Consider the following 27454-nt stretch of genomic DNA (forward strand, 5'->3'; position numbering starts at 1 on the left):
TCAATAAAGAATATTCCAGAGCTTTTTCATGTACTTTTACAGGGATGAATCATCTTAGGTTATCAATATACTGTACACTTAAACTTACAACTGGGGGCATATTTATCAAAGGTCGAAAGTCGAAGTTAAAAAAACTTCGAACTTCGAATTCAAAAAGGCCAATCGAATGGAGGTCAAAGTTTTTTTGGGGTTGAAGTGGGCCAAATTCGGCCTACTTCGAATCGTATGATCTTACTTCGATTCAAAGTTTTTTTTAACTTCGACCTTCGATCTCTCAAACGAAGAGACAATTGCCTCTATACAGGTTGTAGGAGGTCCCCCATAGGCTAAAACAGCACTTCGGCAGCTTTTAGATGGCGAATGGTCGATGTCGAAGTTTTAAAGAGACAGTACTTCAAAAAAATTATTATTATATTATGAGTGTTTATTGAGTCATATTTTATAATCATCCTGTTGCTTTGGGATGTGATCTATTTGTTTTTCTCAGTTGCATTCAGATTCAGATGGGAAATTAAAAAAAAAACTATTCTAAGTGTTTATTTTTTTTCACTACAATTTCTGGGTCTGTTTTTCTTGAATGTTTTTGTTTGCTTGGATGATGAAATTTACAAAGCTATAAATTTTTCAGGTTGGAGAAATAAAAAAATATCTAGAAAGCAAATTACGAGAAGGCTGTCTCTTATTTTGTCCGAATAATCAATTTTTTAGATAATGATTTCCTTTTTCTCTGTAATAATAAAACAGCACCTTGTATGTTTGGGATTTAAAACTTTATACTTTAGCCAATGAAAGTATAAGGCCTCCAAATATTATGTTTCTGTCTTTTTCATATTTATCAAAATCTGAATTTTTCTGATTTTTTTAAAATGAAAGAGGTCAGACCAAACTAGAATCCACGATTTGCTTGTATTTATCATAGTAAAAACTCAATATTTTCAAGTTTTTAGCATTCAGACTTTAATAAATAACCCCCTTAGCATTCAAGCAACATGAAGCTAGAAATAAACCACTGTTCTGTTTCACAAATGCAAAACATAACAAAACTGGTAACAAGGACTTCTCTTTGGTCTTTCATTTTTAATCTTGTTTACTTGTATGATATTCTGTATAGACCTAGACCAGACAACTGCAAGAGATAAGTAACAACAAACTAAATAGCCAGAAAATACTGGGGCATAAGTTAACTCATGTTTCCCCATTGTCCTGGGTCTTGATTTGGAAATGCTTATTGCAATTTTGATAATTTTTTCAGTACTTGCAGCTACTCATATTAAATTAACCCTTTTGCACTCCATAGGCATTGAGGCATAATTTTAAGGTTTTTGCAACTGTTCCATGTGAATATTATATGGGAATTTAGTCAATTATATTGCTGCTGTTCAGGCAACATGTTATAACTGAGTAATGTGGTAGGCTTTATTTGATAAACATTTTTCGGTCCTTCTTGTTCATCTCTGGTCTCAAAATAATAATGTTAATCTTAGGTATAAATATACATGCAACTAATCCACTGCTTGAAGATAACATGGCAAATATCTCCACTGCCACCATGTACTTCCCTGTGGTGCTGAGGTAGGCTGGGATGAAGGAGATCCAAACAGTTCCAAATATCAACATACTAAAGGTGATCAGTTTGGCCTCATTGAAACTGCCTGGCAATTTTCTTGATAAATAAGCTATGGCAAAACACAAAGTAGCTAAAAATCCCATATATCCCATTGTGCATGAATAACCAATTGGTGATCCTTTGTTGCATTCAATAATGATGGTGTCCATCTTAGATTTATTGTCAGTGTATTTAAAAGGAGGAGAGTGTGCAAGCCACCCAGCACATATAATCACTTGTATAGCTGTGCACACAAGCACCAGGGTGTTAGTTACTCCAGAATTCAACCACATTCTCCTGTTGCTCCTTGGCTGGGTGAGGTTGAAGGCGATCACCACCATCATAGTCTTTCCCAAGACACATGAAATGCTCATGACAAAACTGATCCCAAATATAAATTGCCTGAGGATACAGGTTATAGTAATGGGACGACCAATGAACATTAAGGCACAGAGGTAGCAGAAAAAAAGTGAAAGAAGGAGGAGGTAACTGAGATTCCGGTTATTTGCTTTCACAACAGGTGTTTCTGCATTTTTAATGAAAATTAACAGGATACTGAGAGAAAGGAGCGAGCCTAGAACAGAGATAGTAGCCAACGAGCCTCCTAAGGTTTCTCTGAAAGACAGAAATTCCAAGTTCCTCATCCAGCAGCCATTATGTTTCTCATTTGCCCACATGTCTTCAGGGCATTTCATACAGCTTGTTGAATCTAATAACACAAAAAAAAACTTAAGATGAGCAATGGCCACTTTATATCACTTACAGTGCTATTTAATAACATAATATGTCTATGGAGGTTAATACATCTCCTGTGGTTAAGACATCCTTCTTTTGACAATAAGAGGTACAAAGTAGATATATTTTTTCTGAAACATATCATAGTGGTGCAAAGTATCTACCTTCTGTATCTGTATAACCCTACGGTCCTGATAAACAAAAGTGATGTGAGAGCAACGTTTATTTCTTTTGTCTCTCATTCATGTTTGTTTATGATAAAGAGGGATCAGGGGAGACCACTTTTTTAAATAAAATGAAGAGGCTCTGAAGTCTCTGCTAGGTCCACCAGTCATCATTTCCAGTAAAAAACTTCTCCATTGGGTGCCCTTCATCTCACTGCAAATAAGAGTAATAAGTTCAAGGCACTTCATTTTTATCACCTGTTTCATTGCTAAACTCATCTTCTGAACATAAGATACAGTCAAAGCAGCAGACAGGCTGTCCCTTCTGTGGGGCCTTTCTGTATCCTGGAGGGCAGCTCTCACTGCATTTGGACATCGGTGCCTAATGTACAATATACATGATTATATTACATTTATATTAAGATGATTGTTAAGTTAAATACCAGCTTTGCTTATACCTTTCTGTAGTACTAAAACAAACCCAATGCCTATTGTGTCAGGGTGTTTAGATCATTAATCAGTTACAAAACTAACAGATATGTGACATTTAGTTAATGCTGAATTTGGCACAACATGTTTAGGTCCATGTTTACTACATATTGTTTTAATTTTTTTTAGCACTTTTTTTTAGAACAAAACCCTTAATTATAAAAACCCCTACCCCCAATCCTACATAGACCCCCCTCCCTGCTCCCACCCCAGCCTAGCTGTTACCTTCGGTAAATGCCCCTATCTCTTTACTTACCTCTCTTTGCAGATTTAACACAGTGGAGCTCACAGGCTTCATCTTCTCTTTGGTCTTCTTCGGGAAGTAAGTGCTATATTGGCGCATGCGCAGTTGGAGCTGACTTTACGTTTTTGACAACTGCGCATGTGCCGAAATTGACTGCAATTGCTGAAGTGCCAGAAGAAGATCTGAAGATCTGAAGAGCCGGAAGATGGTGCCCGTGGGCTCCGCTTCGCTGAATCTGCATTTTCCGAAGGTAAAAGCTAGGCTGGGGGGGGGGGGGAGAAGAGGGGGGGACTATGTAGGGTAAAATTCATTAAATTCTTAGAAAAAAAACAAATATAAACTTGAATGCTGAAGAATCACTTCATATTGGCGTCTAGAGAATCTTGGCAAGTTTTCTTTAATATGATTAATCTGAAATATTCCGGTTTGTATTCTAAATTGTGAATACAGTCAAGATAGCATTTTGTGCGACAAATTTGTCAGATAAGAGCAAAACAAGATAGAAAGATATTGATATACACAAATAAAATAGCGGGTGCAGGGATATAAAATGATGCTTCCTTCCTAAATTAATTTAATAAAAATGTCCCTTTTTCCTTTACATAGCTGTAAAGTATATTCTTCTAGTATAATGTTGGCCTATTCTTCAGTTAAGTAATTCATTACCCCAAAGCCCTGTTCGTTGCCAGCCCTGTTCATTGCCCTACTCTTCCTAAATGTACAGGCTGATATGACAAAAAATGACAAAGTGTATTTTGATGCACGCTTCAGATCTGCTAGTTTATTCTCTTGCAAAGAATAATAAAATATTATTTGCACATACCTCTGTGTAACCTCCACTCCAGAATATAGTGTTGTTACTTAGAACAATGTGACTCTCAGGAGTTTCTTTTAATGTTGCAAAATTGACATATTGTGTTTCACCATTGGGAAGAGCTTGCCAATTCACATACTCATTGTAAGAATTCAGGTCCCCATTCTCATCAAAGAACAACTCCTGGCCAGCAGTGTTTCTTATTCTCACACCCTTAACAAACTGCAAAATCTAAAAACAACCAACAAATAAATGTAAAAAACATATACAGGTATGAGATCTATTATCTGGAGACCCATTATTGTACAATAATGTGTATAATTGTTTAAATATAAAGTTGGTGATTCAGTCTCAAAATTTAAGGATTTCAGATCTTTCGAGTGTATGCTCATCTTGCTTATGATTGATTTAACCCACTCCCTGTGGCCAGGTCCAGACTGGCAACCTGTGAGTTTTGGCAAATGCCAGAGAGGCTCCTGTAAGATTCCATAGACAGTCACTATTTAGTGGGCTGGTGGTGGACTGGGCGGTTGCCAGGGCCTATTTTGACTCAGAGTCCAGACCTGCCTGTGGCTACTGTAACCATGGGAAATACGTCAATAGTTCTATATCAGGGAGTGCATTATGGTGCCAAGTTCAGCTCATTCCTCACTCATATTAAACCCTGCAGGATATTTACTAGCCTTATTTGTGCATTAATCAGTGCCATTTAAATTGAAATTTATTCATATCTAAATGTCCGAGCTATAAAGTGAGGCCAATGAAACAGTGCTTGTGGAGTTGAAATTGTTTGCAGTACCCATGCAAGATGATAATACCTATGTGAAAAGTAAGTACATTGGAAGGTGAGATTTTGCCCTCAAAACAGCTTCATAATTGGTAAGAAGTATCAGGGTTGCAACTCCTTTAAGGAAGAATCAAGGATTATCCCAGAGCTGATGTGCAAAAGAAGTGTCCTTTGCTAAACCAGTGGAAAGATCTGAGGATATAAGAACACTAAGGATTTAATAACTCTGTGAAAGACAAAACTGACACACTAGATGAAAAAAGTTAAAACTGCCCCTTGTTTTATGCCAATTAATATGAGGTATCTGATCATAGTTTTCTATATTTACCCTCACTAGAGACATCATACATTGAATATTTTGCTGTGTGCATATATTAAAGTATATTGCCATGAAATATACCCCTGCACTTTCTGTTCATTCACAGTATTGTTCCTTTATGGCCTTCCTGCTTTAAATTTGAGCAAATGGTAAAATAATCTACATATCTGGTACATAACCAAGAAAATGTATATTTTTTTCTTACCTTCCATGGGTCCAATCTACTTATGGTTAAACACGGGTATCCAGATCTGCAGGAAATCATATTGTTGATACCATGGGCCAGTATATAAACTGCATTGTAGATAAGACTGGCAAACACTGAAGCTGCTTCATTATAACCTTGGCGTTCTAAAGTTGTAAGATTTTCCTGCCCTGTACAATAGAATGATCCATTGACTGGCGTTTCATTGGGCCACAAACAACCAAAATTTGCTTCCCAAAATGATTTCATGAAAATATCATTTGGATATAAAGATGGATGAATGCTATAAAGAAATTTTCCAAATCCAGGGATTATTGTTAAAGGGAACTTTTGCCCAATAGTACCATTTAATGTTCTCCAAAACTCTTTATAGGAAAATATAGGAGAAGTGCTAACACTGCCACTGGCAACCCAAACCTTTCCAGTTATATTTTCTTTGGTCGCTACTTTAATAAAAGGGATTAGTTCTGGCATTGAGCAGTAAAGTACCACAACTGTGGCTGTTGATTTCTTGATGATTTGGAGAATAGAGAGTGTCTGATCTCTGGTGTGTTGGGCAGATATCCGCATAAAAAAGGCCACACAAATCCCAGCTGCTTCAATGTCTTTTCTCATGAGTTCACTGTCATACAGGTCAAAATCATTATCAGCAGCCAGAATTCCTATCCAGGTCCAGTTAAAATGGATCATCAGCATTTTGAAATAGAAAGAATCTATCTTATCATTTATAATAGTGCGCAGAAAGGAAGGGAAGTTGATTTTATTACTTAGATAAGACAATGCTGACCCATAACTTATCTGGAAAAGAAGTTGTGTATTTTAATGATATTAATAAAATCCTTTGTATTGTTCATCAAAAAAAAAAAACTGTAACATTGATGTAACTCATACAGTTACTTGAATCAAATTTGTTAAAGAAAAATAATGTTTTTTCTACTTCTATTTCCAGCGAAAAGCTTTTGCGTTGTTAGTTAATGCAAATGTATTTAACATTGTTTCCTCGCAGTTTTTATTAAGTGGAAAAAAAAGTAATGTGTAGGAATTTTCCATAGATTTGTTTTATGATAAATTTTACATAGGATGCAAAAAATCCCACAATTTCTACCCTTTTCCACTTAAAGGGGACCCATCACCCCAAAAAATTATTGAAAATCCTATTTTGTCACATTTGTCAAGCAAAATAAACTTTAAATACACAATATCAATGATCTGAATCTTGTTTCCTTCAGTCTGGGAATTCATAATTATAGCAAGCAGGCAGGAGCCATTTTGTGGACACTGTTATTAAGACAAGCCTTGTATCATCTCAGAATCTTGTTTGTGCACCAGAATGAGGGACCTGATGTCCATTCCCTGCCCTGGCTACATCATTAAACAGTTAACAGAATGTGGGGAGAGCAGCAACCTCTAGGAAGTGCTGAATGGAAAGTACAAGTAATTGTCTGCCCCGCCTGCCCACGGCATAGAGGAGTAGCAGACAATATTTGATTGACAGCTAAGATTTTTAAATGCGCTTACAACAGCTATGAATGCTTTAATAGAAAAAAGAAATTGGATTTCATGTTTAATTTGAAAAGGACTTTTATTATACAGCTCTTTGTGTCTGTGTGACAGGTCCACTTTAATTTGGAGTAGACTTGTAAGTTCTTGGCCCATAGTATAAAATAGTTTTTGACAGCTCAAAGAATAAGGATAGGGTGCATTCACACATCCTGACACAGTGAACAAAGTGCATTTCAAGAGCAAGCTCCATCTTTTTCCCTATAAATTAATGCATCATTTTGGACACAATGTGATTTTTGAATTGGATGCAATTGTGGTGCATCCAGCACAAATGCATTCGATTTGGCAAAATGGATCCAACTGCGTAAATAGGACAGTCTGCCTGGTGTCATTTTATGTATATAAATATATATTTCCAGTGTGACCCTTTTAAAGCCATAATGATAATCCCTTGGAGTCTACCATTGTCCTTACATTGAAAGTGCTTTGGACAGAGCATTTTTCTGAACTGATCAACATTACTCTTATATTACAATACTGATAAACCCTTTACATGGTTTTGACTTACCTGAGGAAAACGATACAGCCCCAAAATTCTTGCCACTGCAACGGAATTGGAAGATTGAAGATCTCCTATTAATCCCACCATCTTGGATTTTTTCTGACAAATGTAGTTTGGATTTGCTTTTTCAGCCCCTGACAGAAGCTGTAGTGCTCCATTAACAGCCTGCATTTCATTAAAGCAAGAGTCGTAAATCCGAAAACCCAGTGTAATATTTGGCAGAAGTTCTGGATTCTCATTGATCTCATTAATAGCAAAGACCATGGCAAGTACTTGTAAGTAACAGAAAACAGATAGCCTAAAAAGAACACAAAATCAAGTGCAAATTAGGCTGTCAGACATCTAAGGGGTAGATTTATTGTACAGTTATAGGATCATTATCCGGAAAGCTTGGGATATGGTTTTTTTTGGATAAGGTATTTCTGAAGCCTGCTAAAGATCATTTAGCCATTAGATAAACCCAATAGGATTATTTTTCCAAAAAATATGGATTCACACTGCTTAGTTAGCAACAAGTGCAAGGTACTGTTTTATTATTACAAAAACCTTTTTAAAAATTTGAACTATTCACTTAAAATGGATAGCCTTCCCATAGCTTCTGGGAGCTCTCTGGATAAAGGCATCCCATAATTCTCAGCAAGCTCATCTGTTTTGCAACTGATGGCTCACAATCAAAACAGTTTTTAATAAATAAACACATTTATCAAAGTTGATAGCTGAATTGATTGCTTATAATGTTGCTGTTACAGTTACTAGATGGATTATATGGTGCAAGAGCTCTGTACCCTGAGGTCCCTAAACTACTAAAAGTTAAGCCCTGTTAACCCTTCACTCCTAGTATTTTCAATTGATAAACTGTATGTAGGGATGCACCGAATCCACTATTTTGGATTTGGCCGAACCCACGAATCCTTTGTGAAAGATTCAGCCGAATACTGAACCAAATCCAACCCCTAATATGCATATGCAAATTAGAGGTGGGAAGGGGAACATTTTTATACTTCCTTGTTTTGGGACAAAAAGTCACGCGATTTCCCTCCCCACAACTAATTTGCATATGCAAATTAGGATTGGATTCGGTTCGGCCAGGCAGAAGGATTCGGCCGAATCCAAATCCTGCTGAAAAAGGCAGAATCCCGAACCGAATCCTGGATTTTGTGCATCCCTTACTGTATGTATATATATATATATCACCCCGTATTTCCAAAATGAGAATATCAGAAAACAGCCTTACTTGTTACATTTCCCCATTGAGGGCTTTGAGCTGAAATTGGTTTTAATGTTGCTTGGTTCAAGATGCACAGGGATGAGAGCTCCAAAAATAATGTCTCCATCTTTTTCATAAAATTTCAGATTTTCTGATGGCAACTTGCAGCCTGGATCCCCATCGCTCATGTTAATAGCCCAGTTCAGTATCAGCAGCCAGTCCAGTGAGTGCAATCTAATGCAATAAAGTAAGCACAAGAAGTACAGTTCATTACAGTGATAATTAATTGCTCACCATTATTATACAAGAGCAAAACAAAAATAATAACAACATGAGTACTGGCATGGAGTGTTGGCAGAGAATGGGCTTTTGCATTTGGAGAACTTTGATTTGATCACACTATGCCACAGTATCTATTTTAGTTGGAGAGGTGTTATAATGACCTGCAGGACTTGAAGAGCCACATGTCTATATAACGTTTGCTCTAACTTGTCTTTCATCTGCATAAAATTTGCTGTCATACTGTTATTATTTATTTATCATGAAAATCAAATAAAATATTTTCAAAAAAAAAAAAAAAAGTTTGTAATATTTCTCATTGTACCCCTTAAATAATATACCGATGGATCAAAAGTTGTTAATGCAATTTTTCTAGCCTCCCTATAGTTATTTCTTTAAAAGGCTGAACTGAAATCATTTTCATAACATGCTGTTAACAATATCATAGATTAGGAAGCTTGATATATTCGTCATATTTTTTGGCAAACAAATAGCAGTATAGTATAAACCGTATTTAGTTACAATCCAAGAATGAGCTTAAAAACATTAAGTGATTTACTAAATTTTTTCCTGTGCATCCTATTAATATACTAACGTAAATGTTCATACAAGTTTTTTTAAAATAAGAAAGTTTCCATGTTTTTCTCTGCTTTCATATTCTCTCTCATTCTATGATCTATCAGTATTCATTTGGATACCTCTTCTTGCGTCTCTCCTTCCTTATGTATGTAAATGTAATACATTTTTCAGTAATTTAAGAAAAAAACAAGATCATTTACATAAAATAAGGAAAATATAAAAATATTGTTCTTACAGCCAAAAAGTACAGTTACCATATAGTACAAGGTACCGTCTTATTACAGAAGAGAAACAAGAGGCTGCTGCTTAAATAGTAATCTATGGGAAATGGCATTCCTATAGTTTGGACCTTCCTGGATAATGGACTTCTGGATAATAGATCTGATTTCTGTTCTATTAAGTAAGATGTAAAAGATGAGTATTACATTACCGAAGAAGCGCCACCAACTGCATGCTGTATAGGAGAGTTTTAAAATGTCTGTAATTGTGATAGCAGAAAAATAGTTCTGTATTTATAGTGCATTGATTTTCGGATATATAATACTGCTAATTGTACGAGATCCATGTTTATAAAAAGCCATATAATTATCTTTGTCTTCAGGGTCCATATAAATGCAGGCCTGCACTAGGGAAAAACAGAATAATACGTTTCAGGAATGGCACAGGGACTGATTCTCCACCTGGGAAAAGGTCAGCAGCTGTGAGGGAACTCTCCAGGAAGTAGAAAGAAGGTTTTTTATTGCTCGTGCAACAGTTTTAATGGTCAGGTCCTATATATGCAGAATACCAGTGAACCAATCTGTTCTGGTTTTGTAAGTAGATCCTGCTCTGAATAAAATATGTGGATTTCGGTTTCAAGTTACCCGGGGGTCTCTGTCTCTCACTTTTGACAGTATTACTATCGCTGCCACCTGAGTGAATTACGATGAAGGGTAAGACTGAGTCCCCAATGCTCACTGGGAACCCATTCCTTCTTATTAAACGTATTAAACCTTGTTGATAATAAATTCATTATTCAAATACCTGTATATAATTTGGGCTGCTGACATCAGGGGCGGGACTGATGACGTGGCAATCAGCGAGTGGCTGATCACCATGCCATTAACTCTTCACCTGGACAGTTCTTTCAAAATCTGGGCTGTCCGGGTGAAGACCAGACAGGTGGCAACACTAATTGCCAGGCAGATTTCTGGCTTAACACCCACATCGTGCCCAAACTGACACTGGAATTCTGCGGAAAATCCTGCATTGTAGGGAAAAAAATAAAATGATTGTACTCCAAATTGCACTTTGCTCACTGTGTCAGGATAAGCCAATGCACCTTTTTGGGTTCAAGCTGTAAGGTGCAAAAACAGGCACAATGCACCACAGGTTTCATGTATTTCCCCATACTCTAGAGAAGTGATCACCAACCAGTAGCTTGTGAGTAACATGTTGCTCCCCAACTCCTTGGATGTTGCTCTCAGTGACTTCAAAGCAGGTGCTTATTTTTGAATTCCAGGCTTGGAGAAAATTTTTGGTTGCACAAAAACCAGTTGTGTTGCCCAACAGAGCCTCCTGTAGGATGCCAGTTCACATATCGGCCACCAAATAGCCAATCCCAGCCCTTTGTTGGCATCCTTGGGAACTATTTTCTTGCTTATGTTGCTCCCAAACCCTTTTTACATTTGAATGTGGCTCACGGGTGAAAAAGGTTGGGGATCCCTGCTCTAGAGCTAGAACACAAAGGGGCACAAAATCATGACCCTCAGGGCTCATTCAGAGAGTAGTTGCATCCAGGACAGTTGCCTACTCTCACATGACAAGGGAACTCCTCCATTGACCCTTCAGTCTCTGCCATCCCACTGAACCTCAATGTTACATACCTACATGAAAAACCAGGAGCCAGAAATGGGGTAAAATAGCAACAGCATACATTCACATTTTAAATAGACCATGCCAGCCTAACTCAATGCATTATTCTTAAGCCAGAATTCCATAAGAGATCGCTACTATGCTCTGCCAATAAGACTTAAGATCAGCAGTATGTAATTATATCTGTAACACCTATTTGGGCCATACAGGGTTAATTCACCAGCTAGTGCACTAGAGCATGGGTTACACGTGACTCTAACACTTCAGGTTAGGGCCTTCGCTAAATGGAAGATTAAAGGTGTGGTGTGGTGTAGTGTAACTTCAACTCCCACAGGCTACTGTGCAATAACAAAAGACTTGTGCGCCAGGAGGTTCTTAATAAAACAGGAACAAGGTTTATTGAACTATGCACGAGGCAAGTGACATCAGGTTTGTACTCACGCAGGAGTTGAGGCAACAGCATATAGAGAGATCACAAAGATCTGCAGGCAGGCTCACCTAGAGCAGACACAGGCTGACACTCCCTGGGGACAGACCTGGCAGGTATCCCACTTCACCTCTGCGACATATTCCAGTAGTGGTCACTAGTGATGGGCTAATTTGTGAAACTGCGCCGGCGTCTCGTTTTTGACGCCGGCGCCCGTTTTCTGACGCCGGCGCCCGTTTTTTCGACGCCGGCGCCCGTTTTTGACGCCGGCGAATTTTTGTCGCGAATTTTCGCAGGCGTTTCGCGAATTTATTTGCTGGCGGCGAAACGCGCAAATTCGCGCCTGGCGAATAAATTCGCCCATCACTAGTGGTCACTGGATCAACCTCAGGGCAATCACATCTCCTGATTCTCTCTCCACTGGGATCTCTCCACTTGATCACAGCTGTATCAATTCTTTTGTCCACAGTTCATCTTGCCCCTTGTTTTTTTCAAAGCACTCAATGTCGGGTGCAAACCTTGGAACAATCACTATGTTCCAAAGTCTCAAAGTTTCTTACCTGGCTGAGAATGGCACTCTGGTAATGCATGGTACTCGATTATTCAAAGTGGAAAATGGATCTGCACTCCGATTTCTTCAAATGCGTGAAAATCTTTATTCAAACATCACTTGTGCATGCAAAGTTTCGGCCCACATTAGGGATACAGATACAATGCAGATACATTGTAATGTTACAAATGAACAAATGCATACAATTGTTTCATTCATATAATACTGCCCATTTAACTGTAGAGAAATTCACCATTTAAGTCAAAAACAACTTAGGACCAGTTGGCCATTCAGATCTTGTACAACCTCAATACCTGCCTCGTGTGGGATTCTCAGGGACTATCCTCTTATTCACAAGGACATCACCAACTACTTTTGCTTTAGAAAACATCATATCCTGTATGCAATGGCCCTGGACATCTCAGGTCCCCATCTGCAAGAAACATCTTAATTTACTTTCCTCTCCTTCCTTTGGAATCAGGTCAATGATGACTTCTTTTAGAGTTGGATAGAGAGGTAGGTGATTGTTACCAGCCCACTGTAAAAGTGAGAGATAGCTCGCTGTAAAAGTGAGAGAAAGCTAGGGTAGCTGAGTCTCACTGAGTAGTGAATATTTGGGTTACAGCTCCTGGGCAAATTTGCATCAGTTAGGGAATTAAATCATTAAGGAGTAGGTTAGAGGGAAGCTACAGTCTTTAGACACTTGTGTACTGTATGTGGACATGACAGAAATGGATAGAGTGAAGGAGAAAAGTCCCTGGAACAGCTAATGACAATCTGCTAGTGTCCATCCACATGACAATGGTACTGGAGGTTTCGTAAGAGAAATGTTATGGGGCAGATTTACTAAGGGTCGAATATCGAGGGTTAATTAACCCTCGATATTCGACTAGGAACTAAAATCGTTCGACTTTGAATATCGAAGTCGAACGATTTAGCGCTAATACTTCGATCAAACGATCGAAGGATTATTCGTTCGATCGAACGATTAAATCCTTCGAACCGAACGATTCGAAGGATTTTAATACAACGATCGAACGAATATCCTTCGATCAAAAAAACATAGGCAAGCCTATGGGGACCTTCCCCATAGGCTAACATTGAGTTTGGTAGCTTTTAGCTGCCGAACTAGGGGGTCGAAGTTTTTCTTAAAGAGACAGTACTTCGATTATCGAACGATCGAATAGTCGAACGATTTTTAGTTCGAATCGTTCGATTCGTAGTCGAAGTCGTAGTCGAAGGTCGAACTAGCCCATTCGATGGTCGAAGTAGCCAAAAAAACACTTCGAAATTCAACGTTTTTTTTATTCGAATCCTTCACTCGAGCTTTGTAAATGTGCCCCTATGTGTATGAGGATTGGAGAGGATCCTCTGGGAAATGTTATATGCTTAATAAAAGTTTGCATTGGTTCATTACATCAACATATTCCATTCCTGCTTCTTAAAGTAAAGGCCCATCTGGTACCTGGCTGGGAGAGTAGCAGTCACTGGTAGCAACTTCAACATCCTTGCCTACAAAAATCTCTGCAATCAGATTTCAGCTTTCTGTAGGGTATGACCAAATGCAACAAATCATGTACCTAGGGGCTTTCAAAGGCGACAATCTTCAGTCTGTCTTTTTTGACAACAAATCATAGGCCTGCTTATTTGGCCAATTAGATTGCTAGTGCAGTGTGGCAAAACATGTAGGGGCCCATTTACTTAGCTCGAGTGAAGGAATAGAATAAAAAACTTCGAACTTCGACCATCAAATTGGCTACTTCGACCTTCGACTACAACTTCGACTTCAAATCGAATGATTCAAACTAAAAATCGTTCCACTATTCGACCATTCGAATAGTGTCTGTCTCTTTAAAAAAACTTCGACCCCATACTTCGAAAAATCGTTCGATCGATGGATTAAAATCCTTCGAATCGAACGATTCGAAGGATTTAATCGTTCGATCGAACTATTTGCGGTAAATCCCTCGACTTCGATATTCAAAGTCGAAGGATTTACATTCGGCTGTCGAATATCGAGGGTTAATTAACCCTCGATATTCGACCCTATGCAAATCTGCCCCGTAGTGTACAAAGGGTTCTGAGGCTGGTTATACAACCTATTTGTGTACAAACCTCATTGATTTTTCTGGCCGTGCTGGGTGCATTTCAGTTCTATAGTGCTATAGTCCAATAGTACTTATCTGACAATGACAGTGTGGCATTCAAAAAACACAGAGTGCTGCTATAAAGACATCTGTAATTTTAATTTAATAGTTGTAAGAACAAATATCCATTCAAAAAATTATGAATTGTTCACCTTTTTACATTGGCTGCCTTGGTCATTCATTGCTATGGCTCTTATCAATAAAGAGAAGATAAATAAACATTACGAAAAGTTTTTATTAATATGTTCATACTAACCTAACCCCACATAAGAACAAATTAAGTGTTGGTATACTGGTCAACGGGACAATTTAATGACTGGCATTATTTACTTTGTTACATAGCTAAAGTTGATATATACATTCATTCATCTGCTAACATGGAGAATAACCCAGAAATAACCATTACCAGAAAAATGTACAGTATGTCTGACCATAAAATTATCCACAGGAACTTAGAAACAATCCCATTACTGAAAGACTATCTTTAATCAATGTTAATATAGTATAATGATATGCAATGGCTATTGTATGATTTCTTAAATTAGTAACTAATCTCTAGCAAGATTTTATTATTCATATTATTGTCGTTCTTTATTTAACCTTTCTAACGGGGTTATGGATATGGTATATTGCCATCAGATGTCACAAAATTGTATTCATAAATGGCATTAACCCTTTTCCTATCAATAACATCAATTTTACATCGCTGGCAAGTAAAGTAACAGACAATATAAAATCTACATTTTTCTACACAAAAATGTGAAGCAAAGTGTTAAATGTAAAGCACTGCAATCTTGGTGCTGTCATTAAAGACATTTCTCCAGTAGTGGTGCCCATTTTATAGAAGTGTATTGCTGTTCAGGTATAAGGTAAGTGGTATTAACTGATACAACTATTGTGTTAGGTTTTATTTGATATATATTTTTCTGTCCCTCTTGTTCATCTCAGGTCTTAGAACAATAATATAAACCTTAGGTAAAAATATACATGCCACTAATCCACCACTTGAAGATAACATTGCAAATATCTCCACTGCCACCATGTACTTCCCTGTGGTGCTGAGGTAGGCTGGGATGAAGGAGATCCAAACAGCTCCAAATATCAACATACTAAAGGTGATCAGTTTGGCCTCATTGAAACTGCCTGGCAATGTTCTTGACAAATAAGCAACTACAAAACATAATGTAGCCAAAAATCCCATATATCCCATTGTGCATGAATAAGCAACAGGCGATCCCTTGTTACATTCCACAATAATGGTGCCCATCTTAGATTTATTGTCTTGGTAGTCAAAAGGTGGAGAGTGTACAAGCCACCCAGCACATATAATCACTTGTATAGCTGTGCACACAAGCACCAGGGTGTTAGTTACTCGAGAATTCAACCACATTCTCCTGTTGTTTGTTGGCTGGGTGAGGTTGAAGGCGATCACCACCATTATTGTCTTTCCCAAGATACATGAAATGCACATGACAAAACTGATCCCAAATATAAACTGCCTGAGGATACAGGTTATAGTAATGGGACGACCAATGAACATTAAAGCACAGAGAAAACAGAAGAACAGGGAAACTAAAAGGATGTAACTGAGATTCCGGTTATTCGCTTTCACAACTGGGGTTTCTGCATTTTTTAGGAAAATTAAGAGGATGCTGAGAAGAAGGAGAGATCCTAGAACAGAGACAAAGGTTAATGCACCCCCTAAAGTTTCTTTGAAAGACAAAAATTCCAAGTTCCTCATCCAGCATCCATTATGTTTCTCGTTTGCCCACATGTCTTCAGGGCATTTCATACATCTTGTTGAATCTAATAAAACAAAATAAAACTGATTGTATTCTTCTTTTGTCAATAAAATACATTCAGGTTACTAAGCTTTGGTGCTTATTTGGCAAAAATTCAGATATATTATCCCTAAAACTTTTGTGGTGCTGCAAATTTTTTGGTAGATAAGTTTTGTATCTGTAAAACCCCCGGGGGTTATGTCCTACAAAAGAAATGTGAGAGGAATCTTGTCTGGTTATTATAACTCTCCCATTCTCTCCTCCAGCAGTCTGTATTTATAAACGCACCCGCTGCACCCCACCCCCTGCGGGGACATCAGTAATGGGCAGGTTGGGGCGCGGGTCTATAAATACATACAGTTTGCTTGGTCAGGTTGGAAGCAAGCGGAGTTGGGTCAGACGTTGGTTGATATTTTTTTGCCCTGCACATCACTAATATAGTTAGCACTTGGAGTCATTAAAAGCTTTCCTGGTTCATAAAAGTTAATATTACATTTGTGAAATGGAAAATGTTGTGCAGAGGGATTATTTTTCCATTAATTATTTTTTTTCTATTATTACATTTTATTAAGTGACTTACCTAGGGTCAGAAAAAACTGGCTAGCATGCAGTGTGGCACATAGGACCGAGCTGTATCCCTGACTCCAGTGCAGTGTTGTAGTGACCTGGCAGAGACTTTCCATAAGTGCTCTTACTCTCAATAAGTTACATCTCAATAAAAACGCTTGTTGACCAACAATCTAATTGTTATAAAATACGTTCAAATAAAAGTTTTGCTTTCAGTTTTACTAATGTGGATTCTTATTTCATATATCAGCTGAAAACCTTGAGTAAGGCACAGTATTTCCCTACCTGTTTCATTGCTAAACTCGTCTTCGGAGCATAAGATACAGACAAAGCAGCAGACAGGCTGTCCCTTCTGTGGGGCCTTTCTGTATCCTGGAGGGCAGCTGGTACTGCATGTGGACTCCGGTGCCTGATTTACACAATTATAACATATTTATCATGAAATGACTGTAAAGTTAAATCATTTTACTTTTCTATATTACTAACAACCAACATATATTGTGCTTACAGCATTCATTAACATCATGAATCACCATGAGAGTGTGTGGCATTTAGTTACAAATATGTAAACGTTGGTCACTAGCAATGCTGGGATCCTTGTCACAGTTTCTAAGCAGATCACTAATAGAATGGGTTTGTATGTATTCCCCATTTTGGCTACAGTTGGCAACACCCCATACACATTAAGGAAGGTTAACTGTCTCCAGTCAGCGATTAAAGCTAGTCTGAGTTTCTTTCCAGCTGACTGTACCATTACTTTATGCAAGGTATAGCCTGGGAGAGCTACCTCCAGTCGTCATTGGATCAGAGTGCTGCTTTTTTAAGCCATCCTGACTGTCTTGCACCTTTGAGGTGTACTATGACAGGAACTTCATTGTCATTATCTAATGCTATACCTCATTCGTGGAGGCCCTGCACCCTGACCTCACTAAGGCAACTGGGGCCTTATGCTAGAGGTTCTTCAGCAGCAACCAGCCCTGGTAAGAGGTAGAATCCAAAGAGGAAGAGCCATGTGGTCCCTCCTTTTTTATTGCCTGTGGACAGGAACTTTCCATAGTTGCCCTTCAGGAAGGAATCATCCTTACTAAATGGCATAGGTAACAGAACAAGGACTTACTGAGCTAGTAGAGAAAGATTACCCAATGAGTACCCAACATTAAAGGAAAAGTAACACAATTCTACCCTGCACTATGTTTAATATTTTAAATGCTTTATTAAACATACCTTGCTTAAAACTCTGCTTCCGGTCTACTCAGAAAGGCTAAAGGGCGACATTCACTTAACTGGATCCAACATGTGGTGCTTAACTTCTCCTCTTAGCCCGAGCAAGCAGAGAAAAAATTTGTCAATGGTTGAGACTGTGTAAGAGCTGCGAGTAGTAAAGAGCGAGTAGTACAGAGTGCACTGACTTTATTGGGTCTTCTGTAGTCCTTAAATTTATAGCTGACCTGGGTGCTGCCTTTACTGCTCACAGTTCTTACAGAGATAAATCAGTCTGACACAATGTCGTTTTTCTCTACTTGTTTGTGCTCGGAGGAGAAGTTGAGCACCACAAGTTGGATCCTGCACAGTGAATGTCGCCCTTTCATCTTTCTCAGTAGACCAGAAGCAGAGTTTTAGCAAAATATTTTTAATAAAACATTTAAAATATTGAACATTGTGCAGGATAGAGCTAATATTAATGCATGATAGAATAGATTTTTTACTTAAAAAAAATTGTCTTACTTTTCCTTTAACATTATTTTTCCCCTATCCAAGATGCATATATGTAGGACAAAATTCCCCAGAACTCCTTTCTTATGACCTGAAGTTTGGTACATAGAATAGATTAAAGGAGGCAGGAGTTAGCTGAGTAATATAATAGTAGCATATTCTGCAGTGTTGTACAATAAATGATTCCATTAATTATAAAAATGCATTTTGAGCAGTGTATGTCAATGCTCTTACAGCTACTTATGTTCAGAAGAAGCTGTGGTACATAGTAAAAAGAATACATTATGCTTATTATATGTAATTCCTCTTACAGATTGACTCAATTAATGCGCTTCAGTGGGCTCAGACACCAATATGTAGCTGGTGCACTACTGAACCAAAAATAGTGTTGACCCTGTTACCCACCAATCGGATGATGCTGTCAGTAGTGATTTTCATTTTCACTAATACATACAAGCAGTGGAAAGAGCTGAGCCTTGGGGCCTTATCAAGTTAGCAATGGATTATACAATACTAGTTGTACTTACTGCTGTGTAACCTCCACTCCAGAATATAGTGTTGTTACTTAGAACAATATGACTCTTAGGAATTTCTTTTACTGTTGCAAAATTGATAAATTGTGCTTCACCATTGGGAAGAGCTTGCCAATTCACGTACTCAAGTGGAAATATCAGGTCTCCGTTGCCATCAAAGAACAACTCCTGGCCAGCAGTGTTTTTTACCCTCACACGCTTGACATACTGCAAAATCTATAAACAACAGTAGCAAATATACACATAGATATATATATACTGTATATAGTATTTTGCAATGGACAGCACACCGTCTAAAGTCTCAAACCCGATGCACAGTAAGAAAAAATGCATCCACAGAAATGCAGCAACACAGGGAATTTTCACGGGGAATTAACAAAAAATATATATTGTTACACATGCAACCTATTGGATATATATATGTATATATATATATATATATTGATCGAATAAATGAGTTTTTTGATTGAGAAACCCTGGTGTGCTTCAGCATTTTTCTATGTATATATATATATATATATATATATATATATATATATATATATATATATATATATATATATATATATATATATCTACACACAATGAATTATAATTGTTCAAATATAAAGTAAGTGGTGTAATATTAATTAAATTAATGAATTCAATGCAATTCATTATGTTATAATTAAGAATTATATGGATATGATATGTATGATATATGTATGATAACTGATTGTTATTAGTACATTATCTATGAATTATTATTAAAAACATATTAAAAGGAGATTACAGCTGCAGTTCAGCGCATTCGGTACATACTGTCACTTATATAAATATTATTTATTTAAATACACATATCTGAATATCTATAGTTGCAAACTATTCTTTAGCACAATCACGGACTAAATACAGTTATGGGGTCCATTATCCGGAAACCCGTTATCCAGAAAGCTCTGAATTATGGAACGGCTGTCTTCCATAGACTCTATTTTATCCAAATAATCCAAATTTTTAAAAGTGATTACCTTTTTTCTGTAATAATAAAACAGTAGCTTGTACTAAGATATACTGTAATTAATCCTTATTGGAACCAAAACCAGCCTATTGGGTTTATTTAATGTTTACATGATTTTCTAGTAGACTTAAGGTATGAAGATTCAAATTACAGAAAGATCCCAAGTGTTCTGGATAACAGGTTCCATACCTGTAACTGCATCTTACAAATAAAGTGGCCAAGCAATTTTACCCCTTTTCAGGATCATTGTGCACATTATTATTAATTATTATCATTGCCCAACTTGATTGAGCAGTGTTTGTTTGTTAATACTATATCTATATAGTCCCCAGCATTCTAATTGCTATAAAGACTAAAGGATCATTTGAAAATTCCAACAACTATCTGGCTACTGTTAGCCTGGTTTTGGCATGGTCATGAACCTAAACACCAATTTATGCTTACTGTGCTTTTTTATATGGTATTTATGTAGTTTACAATTTAAATGCGTTAGAGGTGTGAGCTGAGTAAGTATGTCTGTTTACTGTAAATATTGATACTAAGCAGCAATGTGGAATTTATTGTGTACAATCTATCAAGTTCAATTATTAGGGGCACATTTACTATTAGTCGAATATCGAGGGTTAATTAACCCTCGATATTCGAACCTCGAAGTTAAATCCTTCGACTTCGAATATCGAAGTCGAAGGATTTACCGCAATTCGATTTACCGATTTTTATCGAAGGAAAAATCGAACGATCGAAGGATTTTAATTCATCGATCGAATGAATTTCCTTCAATCCCAAATTGCTAGGAAAGCCTATGGGGACCTTCCCCACAGGCTAACATTGTACCTCGGTAGGTTTTAGGTGGCAAAGTAGGTGGTCGAAGTTTTTTTTAAAGAGACAGTACTTAGACTATCGAATCGTCGAATAGTCGAACGTTTTTTAGTTCGAATAGGTCGATTCGAAGTCGTAGTCGAAGTAGCCAATTCGATGGTCAAAGAAGCCAACAAAAACCTTAAAAATTCGATGTTTTTTTTATTCTAATCCTTCACTCGAGCTTAGTAAATGTGCAATGTGTACCTGAGAAGGAATTTGTAACAACCAACCATTGATTAGCTTTCTTCAGTCAGCTGCAGGAAGAATATGAAAGCAAAAATATTATTGGTTGCTATGGTTAACTGCCCTGGAATTAGTAGGTGAGTCCTTGAATTACTACAAAACAAGCTTTCCAAATTCTCCTAGATTCTCTACTAGACTTGAATGAAACATATATGTAGCACTTTTGGCTGCAGAGGCCTTTATTAAGGGGCAGATTTATTAAGGGGCCGATTCATCAAGAGTCGAATATCGAGGGTTAATTAACCCTCGATATTCGACTCGACTCGATAAAACGATTTAGCGCAAATCCTACGATCGAACGATCGAAGGATTATTCCTTCGATCGAACGATTAAATCTTTCGAATCGAATGATTCGAAGGATTTTAATACAACGATCGAAGGAATATCCTTCGATCAAAAAAACTCAGGCAAGCCTATGGGGACCTTCCCCATAGGCTAACATTGACTTCGGTAGCTTTTAGCTGCCGAAGTAGGGGGTCGAAGTTTTTCTTAAAGAGACAGTACTTCGATTATCGAATGGTCGAATAGTCGAACGATTTTTAGCTCGAATCGTTCGATTCGTAGTCGTAGTCGAAGGTCGAAGTAGCCCATTCGATGGTCGAAGTAGCCCAAAAAACACTTTGAAATTCAAAGTTTTTTTAATTCGAATCCTTCACTCGAGCTTTGTAAATGTGCCCCTTAGGGTTGAAGTGAAAATTCAAATTCAACTTTTTTACACTTTTTAATGGTCAAAACTCGAATTGTGAATTATCCAAACTCAATTCGAGTTTTATTTTGAATTTTTACATTTATCACACTCTATCCCTAAGAACTCAAATTTAACTATTCACCACCTAAAACCTGCCGAGTTCATGTATAAGTCAATGGGAGAAGTCCAAGGACCAATTTGGACATGTTAGTAGCCTTCCTGACATTTGAGTTTTTGCGGAGAAAAAAAATCAAATTGAGTTTGGTAGAAATTCGGTAAAATTAGTGTGAGTTTCAGATATTAGATTTGTTTATTAAATAACCCCCCAATCGAATTTAGAGTATATTCGAATTTAATAGAGTTTAAAAAAACACACATGAATTCGAAATTCGACCTTTAATAATTGTGCCTCACTGTGTACTATGCAGACAGGATTACAAATGAGTGACCCCCCCCCCAAAAACCACCATTGGTCAAACAAAAGTGTTTCTGTATCACATACTTTAAGGAATTTGGCAGTGATTTATGATCAACATGTAGGGGTTATTTACTAAAACTTTTTTTCAAACTTATCTGATATTTTATCAAACCAAGCTCGACCAAACTTCCATACACTATTTTATCAATAAAATAACTTAGGAAAAAACTCGATAAAATTGAGCACCCAAATTGCTGGTTTTTTTTCCGGATTATTGCCAGAAAAACCTCAAATTCTCCAGATTATCAGATGAAACTCAGTGCAGATAACGATATCTTCAAATTGTAAAAAGGACATCTGCCACTGACTTCTACATGACCTCAGCAGGTTTGAGATAACGGATTTTTGGATTTGGACTTTTTGCACCGTTGGGGTATACTAAGGGGCCCATCGAGTGAAGGAATAGAAGAAAAAATGCTTCGAATTTGGAAGTGTTTTTTTGGCTACTTCGACTATCGAATGGGCTACTTCGACCATGACTTCGAATCGAAGGATTCAAACTAAACAAACGTTCAACTATTTGACCATTTGATAGTGGAAGTACTGTCTCTTTAAGAAAAAACTTCGACCCCCTAGATCGCCACCTAAAAGCTACCAAACTCAATGTTAGCCTATGGGGAAGGTCCCCATAGGCTTGGCTAACTTTTTTTGGTCGAAGGATAATCCTTCGATCGTTGGATTAAAATCCTTCGAATCGTTCGATTCGAAAGATTTAATCGTTCGATTATTCCTTCGATCGTTCGATCGAAGTATTTACGCAAAATCCTTCGACTTCAACATTCGAAGTCGAAGGATTTTCATTCCCCAGTCGAATATATTCGACCCTTGATGAATTTGCCCCTAAATCTTGAAAATTCTAATTTATTCACAACTCGAATGGGAGGTTATTAATGAAAAAACTCTAACGTCTAATATTCAATTGAATAAGAACTAAATGAATTTTCTCAGAAAAAAAACTTGAATGTGAGGAAGGCAATTAATATCTTCATATGGTTCAACGGACCTCTGTCATTGAGTTGTAAATTAACTCGCCAGGTATTAGGTGGAGGATATTCGATTTATAACTGTTTCCAGGGTTGAGGTGTGATAAATCTAACATTTAAAATTAGAATTTGCGAGTTTTGACCCAAAAAAAAATTCTACATTGAAATTTGAATTTACCAACTTAATGAATGTTCCCCTTAAATGAAGCACACAGTGTAGTATGTGTGAAGGCATCTGAGACCAAAGCATGTTGTTTGGCAATAAATACTTTGCAATTTAGCCTACTCTTCAATGTATTGTCATTTACCACTGGTACTATGACAACATTCTTATTTTTTTTTATTAATGTGGGGAGTCACCTGATGCTTTATTTCACATGGGGCACTTCCATACTGGATTTGCAACTCCAGCTGGGGCTGCCCAAATCGTTCTTATTCTCCCAATCCAAGGCAGAGTGTAACGTAGGTGCCATATATCCTCGTCCCACCTGGAGGTACTTTATAGAAATGTAACATTACCGCATCCCTACTGATTGCACAGCACCTTCTGTGTGAATGGAGTATGTTGAAACTAGAGAATGATAATCTATATTCCTGGTACACAAGCAAGGGAAATGTATATTTTTTCATACCTTCCATGGCTCCATTTCACTTATGGATAAACATGGTGATTGAGATCTGCAGGAAATCATATTGTTGATACCATGGGCCAGTGTATAAACTGCATTGTAGATAAGGCTGGCAAACAATGATGTTGCTTCATTATAACCTTGGTGTTCTAACGTTGAAAGATTTTCCTGCCCTGTACAATAGAATGATCCATTGACTGGTGTTTGATTGGGCCAAAAACAACCAAAACTCGCTTCCCAAAATGATTTCATAAAAATATCATTGGGATATAAAGATGGATGTATATCATAAAGAAACTTTTTAAATCTGGGGATAATTGTTAAGGGCATTTGTTGCCCAATAGTACCATTTAATGTTCTCCAAAATTCTTTGTAGGAAAATATAGGAGAAGTGATAACACTGCCACTGGCAATCCAGACCTTTCCAGTTATTTTTTCTTCACTTGCGACTTTCATAAAAGGGATTAGTTCTGGCAATGAGCAGAAAAGTACCACAACTGTGGCTGTTGATTTCTTGATGACTTGGAGAATAGAGAGTGTCTGATCTCTGGTGTGTTGGGCAGATATCCGCATAAAAAAAGCCACACAAATCCCTGATGCTTCAATGTCTTTTCTCAGAAGTTCACTGTCATACACGTCAAAATCATAAGCAGCCAGAATTCCAACCCAGGTCCAGTTAAAATGGAGCATCAGCAAATTGAAATAAAAAGGCTCTATCTTATCACTTATAATAGTGCGCAGAAAAGAAGGAAAACTGATTTTATCGCTTAGATGTGCCATCGCTGACCCAAAGCTTATCTGGAAAAGTAATTGTGTTTATTTTAATGATAATTACATTTAAATGATTATTAAAATCCCTTTACATTGTGTGGCAAACTGAAAGATTGCACATGAAAATTCTGGTAGGCAGGCAGCATATGATACACAAGAGCCATGAATATCTTGTAAATGATATCCTTATAATTGGTGCTTAGTGATGTAATTTCTGTCACATAATTGACTGAAACGTGTTTATTATAATTATATTAATAGTATATATTATAATAATTATTTTACAGTAGGGGGTACCTTATTGACTATATTTTGCATGACAAGGGGACTCCTCAACTGACCCTTCGCTTTCAGCCTTGCCACTGAACCCCATTGTGACATACCTTAATGAAACACCAGGAGCCAGAAATGGGGTCAATTGGTCGCAGCATTTATTCACATTTATTCAAAGAAAGAGGACCTTGCCAGCCTCACCCATAGCATTATTCAAAACCAGAATTCCATAAGAGATCATTGCTATGCTCTGCTGAAAAATGAGATCAGCATTAAGTCATTATATCCACTGTATATAAGGCTGCCTCTACCTACAGAGAGGATGGTCCCAAACTCTGCTACCAGCAGGAACTGCATCTCAGTCCTCCTGCTGCTCCTGAATCTCGATATTAGAAAATCCAATCAGGCTGTCACCTAGCACAAGCAGTAGAAGCATCTATATTAATCAACCCACCGTGCAGTCACAGGAGAGAACCTCCTTTCTCCTTCTTCTAAATTTACCTGTGCAGTACTCTGGCAAGGTCCTACCACTGCTGTGACAAATAAAACTTCAAATATAAGATCATATATCCCCTGTTTTGATTCAGAGGAAGGCAAAAACCCCAGCCTGAAGCCAGTGCCAATTATGCCTCAAGAGGGAAAAAAATCCTTAATGGCCCCAATGGCGATCGGAAACATTCCCTGGATCAAGCATTTGACATTCATTTAACATAAATTAATACAATACAGACTTTTACCATGAAACTGTATAAAGATACAGAAACCACAAAGTAACAACACATTCAGGAAAAACATCCATATTCCGTTATTAATGGATAATATGAAAAGATAAAGAAGAAAATTCCTGACATTTCACAAAACATGCAAAATGAGGAGGGTGGGTGGGATGTTTCTACCTGATCAGATGATAAGGAAGTGAACTGCTTCTTCCCCTGACATCACATCCCTCTTTGACTCTGCCTCTGGGACCAGACATCTCCTGCTTTAATTAATTCCTTCTCACCTAAACACAGCTACATGTGATTCTGCCCATTTCTAACCTAGACCAGTATAATTTGGCTGCTGGTTATTTGGCTCTCTTGTCATGCAGCCCCTGTGCTTATAGCTCCAGGGCTTTCCTTTACTGGTGTACTCTCTACATAATATTGACTTACCTGAGGAAAATGATACAGCCCCAAAATTCTTGCCACTGCAACTGAATTGGAAGACTGAAGATCTCCTATTAATCCCACTATCTTAGATTTTTTCTGGCAAATGTAATTTGGAATTGCAAAATGGGTCCCAGACATAAGCTGTAGCGCTCCATTAATAGCCTGCATTTCTTTAAAGCAGGAGTCATATATACGGAAGCCCAGTGTAATGTTTGGCAGAAGTTCTGGATTCTCATTGATTTCATTAATAGCAAAGACCATGGCGAGTACTTGTAAGTAACAGAAAACCGATAGCCTGAAAAGAACACAAAATCAAGTGCAACATAGGCTGTCAAGTATCTAGGATTTAAGATGTTGTACCGTGTAAGCCATTGCAAAAATGCATAAAATGTAAAGTTTGGTGATACCTTTTATTGGCTAACTGAATGAGTAACAATTGCAAGCTTTCGGAGCACACAGGCCCCTTCATCAGGCAAAATACAAATAAAAGCTGAAAAGGCACATCATGTATACTGTTGAAAAAGGGTTTAGGGGCAGATAGACAGAGATAACTTGTAGAGAAAAAAAAGTAATAAGGGTGGGTTGTAAATAGTCCAGGGAACTGGATTCAGTCAGGTGACATAGTCTGAACTAGACCAAGACAGAATAGGTTAAGGTTTACACAACAGTGCACAATTAGGAATTGGACAAGAAAAAGTGAAGATACAGGTAAGGGTTCCACTGGCTGCACAATATAATTCCAGAACCTCCACTCCTAGCATACAGACAGCCCCCCAATCTTTACAAGGCTCTGCAGGAAATGGCACATCTTTTTGCCTGCAAAAAAGGTGTGAAACCTGTGCACACATACACGCAGTAGACCGGGTACCAATACCACACCGTCAACATTAACACCAGATAAAAGGTTCATTTACCTACAAATCAGACAACGTGGTATATCTAATAATGTGTTTGAAATGCCCCACTACAGGACTCTATGTGGGAGAAACAGGACAAACACTGCGCCAACAGATGAACTCCCACAGGTTTAACATCAAGCATAGCAACACAGATGCCCCAGTGGCAGCACACTTTTGCAGCAATACCCACAGCATCAAAGATCTTCGGGTCACAGTTTTAAAGGGTAACTTCAAGACACAACAGAAACAGAAGGAAGTGGGAATTCAGACTCATGCAAAAGTTTAACACCCTAGAGTGTGGCCTCAACACAGACAGGAGTTTTATGTCCAGATATGACTATAACTAAGGGATTTGACACATAGAAAAGAACACAGTTAAGGACAATCTACATCTTAAACGACACTTTCCTTAAGT

The 27454-nt window shown here is 37.6% G+C and overlaps 2 protein-coding genes across 2 annotated transcripts; both read right to left on the bottom strand.

Moving 5' to 3' along the window:
* Positions 1 to 1416: 1416 nt before the first annotated feature.
* LOC108695877 (extracellular calcium-sensing receptor) lies at positions 1417 to 8823 on the bottom strand. The gene is made up of 6 exons (XM_018224829.2): positions 8663 to 8823; positions 7435 to 7726; positions 5364 to 6161; positions 4062 to 4283; positions 2764 to 2887; positions 1417 to 2315 (listed from the first exon to the last, which is right to left on the bottom strand). The coding sequence occupies exons 1-6, from the start codon at positions 8821 to 8823 to the stop codon at positions 1417 to 1419; spliced, it is 2496 nt and encodes an 831-aa protein (XP_018080318.1).
* Positions 8824 to 15378: 6555 nt separating this feature from the next.
* Positions 15379 to 26401, bottom strand: LOC108695878 (extracellular calcium-sensing receptor). Its single transcript, XM_018224830.1, has 5 exons — positions 26144 to 26401; positions 23949 to 24743; positions 19060 to 19281; positions 17105 to 17228; positions 15379 to 16277 (listed from the first exon to the last, which is right to left on the bottom strand). Exons 1-5 carry the CDS (start codon positions 26399 to 26401, stop codon positions 15379 to 15381), a joined length of 2298 nt encoding a protein of 765 aa, XP_018080319.1.
* Between the last annotated feature and the right edge of the window lie 1053 nt (positions 26402 to 27454).

This window comes from Xenopus laevis, chromosome 7L, assembly GCF_017654675.1.
Source record: "Xenopus laevis strain J_2021 chromosome 7L, Xenopus_laevis_v10.1, whole genome shotgun sequence".
NCBI lineage: Eukaryota > Metazoa > Chordata > Amphibia > Anura > Pipidae > Xenopus > Xenopus laevis.